The 14,966-nt window shown below is 37.2% G+C and overlaps 1 protein-coding gene across 22 annotated transcripts in view; it reads left to right on the plus strand.

The window, feature by feature from the left end:
• The window catches only part of BAZ2B (bromodomain adjacent to zinc finger domain 2B), a 372,529-nt gene extending 358,260 nt beyond the window's left edge, over positions 1–14,269 (plus strand). For all 22 annotated transcript variants that reach the window (XM_080671184.1, XM_080671185.1, XM_080671189.1 and 19 more), the window contains 4 exons: positions 1,229–1,375; positions 8,610–8,875; positions 9,120–9,263; positions 12,805–14,269. In XM_080671184.1, the coding sequence (XP_080527310.1) occupies positions 1,229–1,375; positions 8,610–8,875; positions 9,120–9,263; positions 12,805–12,958 (711 nt within the window). In that variant the 3' untranslated portion in view covers positions 12,959–14,269. The remainder of the gene's footprint in view (positions 1–1,228; positions 1,376–8,609; positions 8,876–9,119; positions 9,264–12,804) is intronic.
• The last annotated feature ends 697 nt before the right edge of the window (positions 14,270–14,966 follow it).

Consider the following 14,966-nt stretch of genomic DNA (forward strand, 5'->3'; position numbering starts at 1 on the left):
CTTTCTTTTCAGCTTTAACCCATTGGAATTAACAATTATTCAAAATGTGCATGCATTTTTTTGGGGACACACTATATTTGATATTTGTTAAGTTGGATAATGTATGTCTGCCTTTTTGATAAGATTCTTAAGCTATCGTTGATGTATATATTGAGTTATATAAGACTTATTTTAGTCTTTCCCAAATTGATTAATTGTATTGAGAATAAAAAATGAAGTTTGAACAGTTAAGCTACTTTGTTTTTAAGAGTACATAAATACATAATTATACATCAGTATAAATGATTTATAGTTTAAATATTTTCATTTTAAATATATTGGTTGCAGGACATTTTCTACTATAACGGGATATAAACTAAATGTCAAAATACAATGTTAGTACTTACATTTTTTAAAGTCATCTTAAAAGTTTTACTTGTCTAACTTTCCTTCTTTTCCTTTGTGAAACTTGTTATACAGAATATGTATGCATGGGGGGGAGATCTTTTTATATATGTTAAAGTTCCTAATGGTATTAGAAACCTTTTTAACAGAAGAAATAATTTATTTTTAGTTCTATAAAGAAATCATGACCTCTTAAATTCTTTAATTTATTGTATGATTTTTTTTCCCTAAGAAATCATTTTGTAGGATTTATTGTCTACATTCGTGACACATGTTTGATTTGGATTGATTTCCAAAGTTTCCTAGTTTGGAGCCATTTTTTAATCAATTATAAAAAAATAGTCGAAATATAAGGACTTTTTAAATTATATATATTATGTATAATTCTGATACTAATGCTAACCTAATTTTGTTCTTAAAAATTAACTCTTATTTCTTTCTCAGGATATCATGAGGATGCTAAGATAAGCAAAAAATGAAATATATTAAAAAATTAAAACATCATGTATTAAAGCTATTCATTGCTTTATGTGCTCTGATGTCATGTTAATTATTTCATATGTTAATGTGTACATGCTTCTGAAGTGTGTGCAGGCACCCGACCTCTAGCTTTGTTCTTTGCAGTGTACCTGAAATGTGCATTTACCCCAATTGAACTGCTCACCCGTCATGTGGTCCATATCTGTGTAACGAGAGATACATAGATGTGTATGGCTACTATATATTTGTTAGCAAGCGGAATGTTCATTACTAATGTAAACTAGGAATGACGGTTTGTTTAATATCCCAGTAAGTATTATTCATAGCAGAGTGCTAATTTTAAATGCTTTTCCATGTATTATAGTACTGCCAAATCTGTCGAAAGGGAGATAATGAAGAACTGCTCCTCCTTTGTGACGGCTGTGACAAAGGCTGTCACACCTACTGCCATAGACCCAAGATAACAACTATACCTGATGGGGACTGGTTTTGTCCAGCTTGCATTGCTAAGGTAAGATCAATGAAAACTAAACCTTTTTTTTTTAATTGAGGTAACATTGGTTAATAACATTTTATAGGTTTCAGGTGTGTAACATTATGATTCAACTAGAGGCCCGGTGCAAGAAATTCATGCATGGGGGGGCGGGGTGTCCGTCAGCCTGGCCTGCGCCCTCTCGCAATCCGGGACCCCTCGGGGGATGTCCAACTGCCTGTTTAGAGGTTAGAAAAAAACCTTGTGAGAGAATAAAACAAAACAGAGGCCACTCCAGTGAGGAGCTAGGGTTAACTTTCTGCGTGAAGATTCAGCAGGCCAGGGAAGAGGGGAGGAAGGAGTGAGTGAGAGTGTGTGTGTGTGTTTGTGTGTGTGTGTGTGTGTGTGTGTGTGAGAGAGAGAGAGAGAGAGAGAGAGAGAGAGAGAGAGAGAGACAGACAGACAGACAGACAGACAGGCAGACACCCCCCAAAGACTCCAGGCTCTTTTGTTTCAAAGCACAAAACTTTGCTTTCCCCACGTTTATCACATGTCTAAACACAAACCATTGTGTACTTCAAGCAACATGTATTAGGGAAGGAGAATGCAGCCTTAAAGCAAAGGGTGGGGTATCAGAAGTGAGTAACGCCTCTCGTCCCCCCAGCTGAAGCTCCTCAGCAGCCTGCCTCTTTGCGAATCCACATTTATCTCTTGGTGCGTGGGAGGTTAGGGAGCACAGCATTATCCTAGGAGAGGAAGGTCACGGGGACTACACCTGTGGTACTTGCCCCAAGTTTCATTTCCTCACCCTCCCAGGTCGCTTTCCACTCACCATTGATCCAGTTAATGGGGTCGGAGGTCTGCAGCTGGACGCCTCCACGCAGAGAGTGCGCTGGGGGCTGGGTGGTCCAGCTCTGAGGCCCCTGTGTCCATGCCCCACCCCCATCAGCTTCCCGCCTGTGGGCAGCAGCTCGGGGTGTTCCACCCCACCGTGTGCCAGACTCAATCTGATTGGGTGCAGGGAGAGGTTGGGTGGCTCCACAACAGGTGGCTCCGTGGCTAGCGCCTCCCCCCTCCTCCATGCGGCTCGAGGGGAAAGAAAAGCCTCACCAGAAAGAGGTTTTTCAAAAGCCTTCAGGGTCCGGGAGGTTGGCCGGCCAGGGCCTTCCTTACCCTGGCTGCTGACAGCCAGCCCCGCCCCCCCACACACACCCATCTCAGCCTGGCACCACTGCATCCACCGCCACCCACCCCTGGTTCCCTGTTCCCCATCAGGTGATCGGCACCTGCCGGCAGAGGGGAGAGACCAGGAGGTTGGGCGGCAGGCTCCAATCAGGTGTTTGGGGTGGTCAGTGCCCATCATAGTGACTGCTTGTTCTGGTCGTTTGGTCATTCTGCTGTAATGGTCCCTTAGGCTTTTATATATATAGATATTTGTATGCACCAAAAGTCTAGTTTCTCTCTGTCACCATATATTTGTCTCCTTTTATCCATTTCTCCCTCCCTACCATTCCCCATCCCTTCTGGTAACCACCAATATGTTGTCTGTATCTATGAGTTTATTTGTGTTAATTGCAGATTTTTATGGGAATTTTTTGAGATATAATTGATATACCATAAAATTCACCTTCCTAAAGTGTACAATTCATTGGGGGTTTTTTACATATATTTACAGAATTGTACAGCCATCACCTCTGTTTAACTCCAGAGCATTTTCATGACCCCAAAAAAGTACCTTATATCAATTAGCAGTCATTCCCCATCCTTCTTATCCCCTCAGTTTTAGGCAGCCACTTACCTACTTTCCAACTTTATGGATTTGCCTTTTCTGGTTATTACATATAAACGGAATCAAGTAATATGTGCCTTTGTGTCTGACTTCTTTCACTTACACAATATTTTCAACGTTCATCCATGTCCTAGGATGTATCAGTATTTCCTTTTTAAATAGTCAAATGATATTCCATTGTATAGATATACCACATTTTGTTTCTCTATTCATCAGTTGATAGATATTTTGGTTGTTTCCATATTTTGGCTGTTACGAATAATGCTGCTATGAACATTCATACACAAGTTTTTGTATAAATACATGTTTTAACTTCTCTTGTGTATATACCTAGGAATAGAATTGCTAGTTCATATGCATTTTAAGTCACTCTCCAATCACATTTAAATTAAAAACTGTTGAACTCTCATAATTGATTAAAGAGAAGCAATTTGACAAAATAGGAAAAATGGGTTTTAGAGTTATAAAATAAAGAGCAATAAGTATGAAAGGGTCAGCATGCAGGAAGGGCCAGCTTCTGCTAGGTGTTCCCTACCTCAGTCACTCTCTTTCTTGTTTAATGTCTTCACCTAATCATCACCAGTAATACTGCCTCTTCATAAACTCAGTTCCAAACATCCATCTGTCCACTGCCTCCTTCTTTCCAGTCCACCCTAACACTCCAACAATTCTTTTATTTCAACCAGTACCTTCAATTCATTTATCTTAATACCTTTTCACTGTCCCTTTCCCATTTCGTGTCCTCTCTTTCCTCCTACCAGCTTATAATGTGACAGTATCCCATTATCATACTCATTGTGTCCAACTGTGGCTCCTTTGCCTCTCTCTCACTTAGTAAAAGCGGCATTCTGGCTAATCCAACTCTCCTGACTTCTCCAGCACCTGCTCCTTTAAATCTGAATATGGCTGGAAAACACACACCCAGTCCTTTAAAGTGAAGGCATTAAGGGGGCCTTTAATGTTGCATGCTAATTTACCTCTGGTTCTGTCTCCATTCTTATTCTCATTTGATGACCTTACTCCAAGTTCACTTGAAACTATGGAAGCCATTAGAAGAAAATATTCAAGGATTCACCACCTACCACACCCACCATCCTTCCTGTATTTGGGCTCACATACTCAACCTTTTCTCCTGTTGCCATGAGCTGTTAATGCCCCAGATGAGCCAACCTGTGCCTCAGATCCCATCCCCTCTCACTTCCTTAGGAGTATGGCTCCAGCAACTCTCTCTCCTCCATCATCAATTTCTCTTTCTCCACAGAGTTCTTATATCAGCCTACTAATATGCTACTATTTCTCCCACCTTAAAAAAACTAAACAAAACCCCTTTTCTGGCCTCACTCCTTTCTTGGTCCACTCCCCCAGTTCTCCTTTTCCCTTTATAGTAAAACTTCTAGTGTTTTCTGTCCTGGTTCTCTCCGATGTCTCTCCTTCAATCAGTCTTGAATCCACTCCAGTCAGATTTTCACCTCCACGGCTTCTCCAAAATTGTTGTTATCACAGCACAAATAGCATCCACATTGCTCAACTCCGTGGTCAGTGATTAGGCCTCCCCAACCTAGCAGGTACGGTTGCTAGAGAGGAACACTTCTTCCTTCTTGAAACCCTGCTTTCACTTGGCTTCCAGGAACCCATATTCACCTGGTTTTCTTCTTGCCTTTGCTCCTTTTCAGTCTCTTTTGCTTGTTTTTACACCTTCCTGATCTATCAACATTAGAGTGCTTTCTTAGCTTCAGGTTATCATTTGTAAAAAGGGACAGTATCTGCTTTATGGTCATTTGTGAGGACCAAATACGGTCATGGGTGTGAAAATTTTAATAACTTCAAATGTCTGCAACATGTTTATGTTAAACTGTATTTTACAAAATAGCAGAGGGTCCACATGGCCTCATTTTCACTACTAATGGCATTTTTTTATTTCTTATTACTTGATCATTTTTATTATATACTAGAGGCCTGGTGCACAAATTTGTGCATGGGTAGAGTTCCTCGGCCTGGTCAGCGATCAGGGCCAATTGGGGCCGATCAGGGCCAGCCGGCAGCGGGGAGGGACTGAGGGAGGTTGGCCGACTGGCTGGGGGGAGGTTGGCTGTGGGAGCACACTGACCACCAGAGGGCAGCTTCTGCATTGAGCATATGCCCCCTGGTAGTGAGTGTGCATCATAGCAACCAGTTGACAGGTTGTTTGGTCGACCGGTCGTTCGGTCAACTGGCCTTAATGGTCACTTAGGCTTTTATATATATAGTTAAATGTAACCCAATGATTATCTTCACTGGTTGTACATAAACTATTTTTTCATTTTATAACTGTCAATTTATAGGTAGTTTCTCTAATACTATATGAATTATTAACAAGTCACTGTTTTAAGTGTTGGAGATATCTGGTAAGCTATAGGAGGTTTTGTTTTCAGTAAATGTGTTTAAATTAGAATTTTGGCTATCTATCACGAAAGGAGACAGAAGTTTTATGATCTCATCCAAGTCCTTCTAAGTAAATGCAGCTTTCTAAGCCACTGCTTTTTTTTGTTTTTTAAATATAGTAAATTAGATGTTGTTTTTACATCAATAAAAAACATTAGGAGCATTTGATTTTGATATAAGGATTTGAAATTAAGGTTTTAAAATATATTTCCAGTAATTCATTGTCACTTACAAATATTTATACTATACTCTCAAATGGTTATTTCTGCATGCATTATTGTGATTAAGTATTTTTACTCCATGTGTATGTATGTATATGCCAATATATACACAGATGCTTTATTGTACTTATACATAATCACAGAACCACAGAATCAAATAGATGTGTGTAAACATATACATATTGATATATACACTCATGAACACACACACATACAAGTTTCAAATTGCATTGCCTATGAAAGCCAGGCAAATGACACAAAAGGGCTGGGACTGTGGCAAACAGGAAGGTCATGCCCTCATTTAAATAGGACAGTCACCACTCAACCTCAGCCGATTGTTATCATATAGACCTGTGTGCCAGTGTTCCAGGATCTACCAATATTTCAGGATTAGGGATTTTTATGCATGTCTGCCCAAATGTTAAATGTTGGCTATAAATTCAGAATTTCCACAAGCATTATATGAGCCAAACAACAACATATGGACTGGGCTGTTTACAGCCTGTGAGCCACCAGTTCACAACTTCTGATGTATAAATAGACAGACATAATAGAAATGTGCTCTTGAGTGTGTAATTCGATAGGTTCTGCTTAAGACATACTGAAGTTCCTTTTTGAATTTGGGTTCTTAACAAGATAGAGAGAATGGGTGGCTAGGGGGCACCTCTGTCTCAGAACAAAGTAACCAGGTAACAGAATGATAGTATAAAAGCTTACTTTTGAAAGTATGTATATGTGCATGGTCTATTGCAGTAAGCTGATAAACATTATTTATTAAAGAAATACATGGAGACTTCATTTTTTTAAAAAAATATCAAAAAGTCTTTTGCTTCTGTGGTTTAAATTTCATGTGTTTTGGGTGGTTTTTTTTTACTATATTAATTTCTTAGAAAATTATCCCAAATAATATTTTAGTTCAAATAGGAACTAGAAGTTTTGGCCCATAATTTATGAAATTTTGTTGGTTTTTATTCAATCCAACTTAATTTAATCTTAGTTATTCAGTGTAATTTAATTTAATCTTCATTAAATGGTCTTTTCTCATTATAGTAAACATTCTCTTTTTTATTATTTCAGAGTGCTAAAAGCTCAGTGTTATATGAAAACTATAAGATTTTTATGAATAAAAATTAATAAATTAATTGGAAAGAGACTTAGTAAAACATGTTAATTATTTCAGCTAGTGACAGAGGTTAATGATTCTTTGCTATGGTATCAAGAATGTGTTAGTTTTATGGTTTGCCTTATTATTTTAGTAATTTAAAATATCTCAACTATACTTTTAGCCACCATTAGGGAACTAAATATTTTTTTAAATTTTACGCTTCAATTACAGATTGCATCAACACTATTTTGTATTAGTTTCAGGTGTACAGCACAGCAGTTAGACAATCATATACTTTACAAAGTGTTCTCTAGAACCAAATATTTTTAATTGCTTGATTAAGAGCAATTTTTTAAAAAGTGCTGCTAGAAGAGATCATGAAATTCTCAAAAAAAATTGATATGAACTACAAAGAAATGTTTCTGGCCAAATTTATTGCAAAAATACAGCCAACTTTAAATTATGGCTAGATTAAATATTGACTGCATTCTAAGACTTCTTAACAGTCTGGGTAAAAGATGAAGTAATTTTTTAAAAGAGGGTAAACACTATTCTGGAAAATCAAAACAAAACCCATACATTACCAGTGATTTTGCATATCACTTTTCTCTGATATGTTATGTATATTATAATATTCAACTCTAAATCCCATCTTATTTTCCTGTTTCTAAATTGTGTTGGGGGGTTCATTGTTACATCAATGCACTGCCTGCATTTTCAGTTAGATTGCATAAGGCCACATTGAGATTTTCTTTCACGTAATTTGAGAGTTTGAATGACCTTACCAATTGTGTTGTTCACCTTATTTTATAGATGAGAAAAATAGGGCCTTATACATATTTTTGTACAAAGTCCCATAGCTAGTCACTGACAGAGTCCTAGCAGGAATTTACATGCTTTGATTCCAAATATAATCTCTTATATATTTCTTTATTGTTTTCCTCAAAACAGACATCTTTTCTTTTCTTTTTTTCCTTAGCCTTCACCACTTCTTGATTCATACCTCAGAACCACAGTTTGTGGACTTCTTATAGCAAATGCATTTTTTTTTCTTTATCCAGAAAAACAAAATCAATTTCCAGTAGATTTGATCTTACACAGGACTTTTTCTCTCTTGGGTACTTCATGAGCTATTTTTTATGTCTTGGCCTAGCTTTCTAATTACCTTTTCAAATTCCTTATTAACAAGCTTTATATTTTTATTTCTATTCATCTTTGTTCTTAATTATATTGTACTTTAAAAGATAGTACTTTTGGCCTGGCTAATGTGGCTCAGTGGTTGAGCGATGACCTATGGACCAGAAGGTCACAGTTTGGTTCCAGGTTGGGGCACATGCCTGGGTTGCAGGCTCGATCCCCATGGAGGGCATGCAGGAGGCAGCCGATCAATGATTCTTATCACTGGTGTTTCTCTCCCCCTCTCCCTCCCTCTCTGTAATCAATAACTAACTAACTAACTAACTAACTAACTAACTAATAGTCTTTTTGTATCTTTAAACAAGTGAGTGAGTGATCTAAATTAAAGGAACGCTGCTGGTAAGTTCTGTAGTAAAGGTGGGTTACCTAGAGATCAGTGTTTTCACGTTTTAAGATTTCTTAGGATAGATTTTTTCAGGTTTATTAGGTTTCAGCCTTATAAGAGAACAAATTTGTAGATCTCTTTTGAAAATAATAAAATTATTAACTTCCTATATCTTTTTATTATACCTCATTTACTCTTTTTTTTTTTAATTAAAGGCAAGTGGTCAAACTCTAAAATTCAAAAAACTTCATGTCAAAGGAAAAAAGACTAGTGATTCAAAGAAAGCAAAGAAAGGACCTTTGACAGGGGATACTGAAGATGAAGACTCTGCATCTGCAAGCAGTTCACTGAAAAGAGGAAACAAAGACCTGAAAAAGAGGAAAATGGAGGAAAGCACTTCCATGAACTTGTCAAAGCAAGAAAGCTTTGCTTCTATTAAGAAACCTAAGCAAGATGATTCCAAGGACCTAGCTCTTTGCAGGTATTATTTCAGTTGCTATGCACTACTTATTCATGATAACCCCATTTTATTTGTTTAGAGACCTTCTCACAATTTGTATAAATAGGAAGATATAAAAGTCTATAGTACAAGTAAATGTATTCTTTTACCTCTTTTAATAAATTAATTTGCATTGTTTTTCTTGAAAGATTACAAAAGCTACATTTTTAATAAAAATAGATAATTCTACAGCGTAGATATTGATTTCAAACATTGTTCTCTTTAGTATGATCCTCACTGAAATGGAAACTCATGAGGATGCATGGCCTTTTCTACTTCCTGTAAACTTGAAACTTGTTCCTGGTTATAAGAAAGTTATTAAGAAGCCTATGGATTTCTCCACAATTAGAGAGAAATTAAGTAGTGGACAGTAAGTAAACCATTTCAGTTCAATATTTATTGAATGCTTGATATTACTAGATAATTTTCTAGGTAATTTTCTACTGAGACAAAAATACATTAGCTTACAGCAAAGATAGAAGCCCTGACTTCTTAGGAGGAGGAGGAGGAGGAGGAGGAGGAGGAGGAGGGGGAGGAGGAGGGGGAGGAGGGGGGGGAGGAGGAGGAGGGGGAGGAGGAGGGGGGGAGGAGGAAGAGGAGGAGGAGGAGGGGGAGGAGGAGGGGGAGGAGGGGGAGGAGGAGGAGGGTGTGTTGTTGTTGTTTGGTTAGGGTGATATGGTATGGATGACAAGTCAATCACAATTATTTAAACAATTAAAAAAGGAGTGTGCTAAAGCTGCTTTTGACATTAGAAGGGCACTGAACTCCACCTGGGAGGAGAAGAAAAGTGTGGAGGAAGCCTCCCACAGTAAGTGAGTAATGTGTGAGCTGGAGCTTCTTTTGGGCATCAGTGGAGTGTTGACATCGTCTCATGTGGATTTAATAAAAATTGAGCCTGTAATGTTGTCAGATTATTACATGTAGAGATAAAAGATCATTAGAAAATTTAAGTATTAAAACTTAATTATGAGTTGTTGGAGGATTCCAAAAATAAGTATTTTAAGTGTGGAACAAAACTATTATTTGCTCCTCTCTACCATATTCTCTTTGTGACCCTGTCTGAAGAACAACTTGCTGGCCACAGTTCATGATCTTAGACCTCAGGCTCCTGCCAGAGAGTAGCAACTGTTAATGGAATTTAACTAGCTCTTGATGCTGGCCCATCTTGGAGCCACAAGAATGAGGCTGTTCACTTGACAGAACAAGCCCACACACAGGCAACCACATGTGCATGGCCAGTGTCTGTGAGCTGTATTTTCTTACCCCTTCCCTGCTCCCTTTCTTCCCATATCCTGGCTTAGCTTAATGTAGCTCATGCCCATCATGTCTGGCAAAGTCACAGAAAATATGGAGAAAGAAGGAACTTTACATTGAAAGAATAACTACAAATTGTAGTGTAATTATTGTTGTTATGATCCTCATTATTATATAGTATATTATTTAGTTCTTCCTGGCATTCCTTTGGTGTAAATCACCATGCTCCATAATTTACATTCAATTTAGAAGAGTTGAGTAGAGCTTAACGGATGAGTGTCCCTCTCATATAAAAGGATTTATTAGATTGACCAAATGACTACTTTATTTCTTTGAAGATTGAGATGTCAGTCTTTCAAAAAATTGTTGTTGTTTTTTAATTATAGAAAGGACCTGCCCAGAAAATATTATAAACTCAGAAAACATTTATAATCATTAAAACTATTGGTTCTAATGTGAACCAAACAGCAAAAGCTACTGTATAGATATGGACTAGATATCTTCCTTTTTCTATAATTGGGTGTTTAGGGGGTAGTACAATGGACTTTATAATCACCATGCCAAGACAAGATGTATGTACACAGGGAGACTTGACCATGTTTAAAGTAACTCATGACTTTAACTTCCATGATTCTTGGAATTCCTGGAGAGGATGAACCTCAACCTCCAAATCCCCAAAACAAACAGACTTACACATTAAGACAAAGTTACCAAAAGAGTTATATAATCGAAGTTCTTTTTTGAGAATGAATCCTGGTGAAAGGAGGAGATCACGCAGAGGCAGGCAGAGAAACAGTCTATTCCAATCCTGTTTGTGATGCCAGCTGTGTGGGAGGCAAGATTCAGTGGGTTCAGTCTCCTCTAGCATGAATTGTTCAGTTAAATCCAACCTAATGAGTTGGAACCAAAACCCACAAACAGTATTTAATATTTTAAAACTAGAAGTGGATAGAACAGAGGGTTCCTGCAAGGGCCTACTTTAATGAAAACTGCTGGGTTTCATCAGTGCCCATTCTTCTATAAAAGAAGGGCACAGAGTGGGGTTGCCTTTATCTCACCCCGAACATCACCTAGAATTCTCTCCGGGATCCCAGTCTCCCTAGCATTAATCATTAACCTTTCCTATGGTAAAGGACAGCCTACAGAGATAAGTATTTCTCAAAGCAGCTTTAAACTGTTGTATACGAATTATACACAAGTTATATGATTCTATTTATGGGAAATTTCCAGAGCACAAATGGGTGCTTGCCCGGACATGGGAATAGGGAGGAATGGGGAGAGACTGCTTAAAGGACAATGTCTTTTGGAACTAGATAGAGGTGGTGATAGGACAGTGTTGTGAATGTACTAAATGCCACTGAATTGTCTACCTTAAAGTGGTTAATTTTGTGTTATGTGAATTTCACCTCAATAAAAAATAATAATTGCAAGAAGAACAGGAAATGGGTAAGGTTATAAATAAGGCCTGAATTAACTCTGTGAGCTCATTATAGAAAAAGAAATTCTATTTCTTTTATTGTTGCACATAATAAAAGAAGGAGGGAGTGGAAACTGTACAAGTTATTTCATCAAAAAAATACCTCCACTTTTATCAGGTTTCTCAGAGCTGTAGTGTGTGTTGCAAAGGTATTTATGATGGGAAAGTTATCTTAGTACTAGCTTATTATAAGTTGGAATTCATTTAAATTTGAATTTCCATAAGCCCTGAAACAAACCACTCTTTTCTTACCAATAAGTTTAGGCAGATTCATTCACTTTTGTGTTCTCTTCCTCATGTTCGTACAGAAAAGAGAAGTGGGCTATCCCTCTAAAAGAGCACTGAGCCACAATGTTGCTTATTGAAAGCCAGTTCCTCATAATGCTATCTTGGGTGAAGGGGCAGCACATGCTTTTTTGCTTTTTTTGGATCATCGTACTCCCAGTACTTGAGCAAAAGAGCATATTTAGAGAGAGAAGAAGAGAAATGGGATGTATGTAGAAGCCACAGGGCAAGTACAATGTTGACAGTGTATAGGAAGCACTTATATCTAGTGCAAGTAAATATTTGAATGTGAACAATAGGGGTACTATGAGCAATACAGTTGGTCAGAGGTTACAGGGGTCCTCAAACTACGGCCCGCGGGCCACATGCGGCCCGCCGAGGACTTTTGTCCGGCCCGCCAGGTGCCACTGCCTGTCCTGCTTAGCAGCCGACTTGTCCCGGGCCCGCAGTGCGCATAGGAATTTGTTCATAGTTTTTTTTTAAAACTATAGTCCGGCCCTCCAACAGTCTGAGGGACAGTGAACTGGCCCCCTGTTTAAAAAGTTTGAGGATCCCTGAATGAATCAAATGGGATGAGTCCTATAACACAATTGTGATATAGGTAAACCAGGAAATTGGATGTGGGAAAAATGCTAGTAAGTTGAAATTTATCTTGTTTTTCAGAGAAATCTGTTTTTCCATTTCATCTGTCTTTAAATCCTATGTGGTTCAGACCACATGCAATTATTTTACATATTCCATGTATAAGAGGGTATAATATGTTTTCTATCACTTTAAATGCAGGTATCCTAATCTTTTTCTTTTCCCTTTCAGATTTCCTTTTTATTTTACCTTTTATTACCTCTTCATTTGGTTACAAAACAAAGCAACCTCTAAATCATGTGTTTTCTTTCAGGTATCCGAGCCCTGAGTCATTTGCTCTGGATGTCAGGCTTGTGTTTGACAACTGTGAAACATTTAATGAAGATGAATCTGACATAGGCAGAGCTGGCCACAGTATGAGAAAGTATTTTGAAAAAAAGTGGACAGATACTTTCAAAGTGAGCTGAAGTTATAATCTCTCTCTTTTTTTTTCCTTTTAAACAAGGACAAATGAGACCAGCAATGTGAACTGAATTTACATAAATGTGCAAGGCACATATATAATGACTTTTTTTCCTTAAAATAAGTATCACAAAAAAAAAGTATCAGAAGAATGATACCATTTTTAAAGGCTTCACTCCTACAACAACCAAGGCCCTTGGTTATTGGTTTGTGTGATTTATCAGCTAATTTAGGTAGAACAGGGAAGCACACCCAAAGAATTTTCAAAGGAAAGGGTGTTATAGTGCAATAGCAATTAAAATATATCAAATCGCACTGAATATTCAACACCAGAGCTCTAACGTGGGAAATGGTTCTCCTTTCCCTCTCAATAAATATCTATTTTTCATTTTTTTACTTTGTAGTTTATTTTTTAGTGAATGTATTTAATTTTATGAATTATTTATGATTAAACCACATCCAGAATCTTCGTTTTCTGTGAAAAGGAAGAACTAGTAAATTGCTTTAAATCTTGAAAATACAACAAGGAATGTTTTAAAATATAAAACAAAGCCAAGTTAAACTGTTTACACTGATGTGCTATAAAAGCACCAAAAATAAACTTTACTGTAGAGTTACAAGTACATTTATATATATATATATATATATGTTGCTGCATCACTTGTGTAGTTAAATTGTATTTCAAGACAGTGAAGAAACGTTGACATGTATATACTGTTCATTATTGTTTATATTGAGTCTTGCTTTAAATATGTATTATGTGTATATATTGTTTGCAGACATTATTGTTTATGCCTTAGAAGGACTGTAGCATTTTATTTTAGTCTGAAGGTAATTACAGCTCTACAGCTTGTACAGTAATTATCCTCTACCAACACTGTGGCGTCTCCTTGATCTTGGTAGTGCCTGCCTTTGAAACAGGGTGTAGGGGATATTAGTTTTCCATTTTTTCTATTTTGTTATATAATTTTAAGCCACCAGGGCCTAAATTAAAGTATAATCATTTGTATCCATGTGGAATAAAATTGTGACAATTTCCTACACACACAGTATTTTTTCATAGAAACATTTCCCTCCCATTTGCCTAGCCTCAGAAATAAATTTAAAAGACATTTGTAACCACTGTGTTTTATCTACTGTGTGTTGTGGTGGCCTGTTGGAGGCAAATAGATCAGACTTTTTTTTGTATCTATGTAAGAGTACTTGAAGTTTTATTTAAAATAAAATGTTGTGGAAAAGGTAGCATTCTTTTTTTTAGGAGTGTTATTTTTCACTACTATGTGTGGCACGGATACAATAAAGACTTTTACAAACTAGTTTTTAGTTTTTCTTAATCTGAAAATATAGTCTTTTAAAAATACAATTTAAATTTGATTTTTATAGAATCATAAGGGAGGAGCAGCAGAGTGTGGTTCAAAGAACACTGAGCTGGGGGAAGGTGGGGTGTATTAAGTCACGTGATAGAATTTTCATGAGTCTCTGAAACTCTGGACCACGTTGTTTTTTGTTTGGTTGCTGGTTTTTTACATTTTCAATATGAAAATATTAAAATAAATTTTAAGGTGTTGTTCCGATAAGAGAAATGTCTCTATTGGTAGACACATAACCTCATGCTCAGTAAGAAATTTCGATCGTATAAATTAGTCGAATAAGTCATGAGACACGAAGTGCAGCACTCATGAAAAGAGACGTGACACCTTGCTGGGCTCTCGAGTCACCGGCGAGCACCACAGGCTCCGGTGCTGCCTTATGGAGCTTGTTGCCTAGTGCAGAAGTGGCCCTTAGGTAAAGTCCTTAGAAAATGGCTTTTAATGGTGAAGGGAGAATAGAAAAGTTTTGAAGAAAATATTCCTAAATTGAAAATGCTTCAAAGCCACAGAGTATTTTCCAAAATCCCTTGACTGTTTGTGAAGACTTACATAAAAATCAGCTGTTATTATGTAAATATGTCAGTTTCTGTTAACCAAATATTGCGGTGATGCCTTAAGGGGCTGGTGCTTAATCAGAAAATAC

Source organism: Plecotus auritus (genome assembly GCF_963455305.1).
Source record: "Plecotus auritus genome assembly, chromosome: 5".
Lineage (NCBI taxonomy): Eukaryota > Metazoa > Chordata > Mammalia > Chiroptera > Vespertilionidae > Plecotus > Plecotus auritus.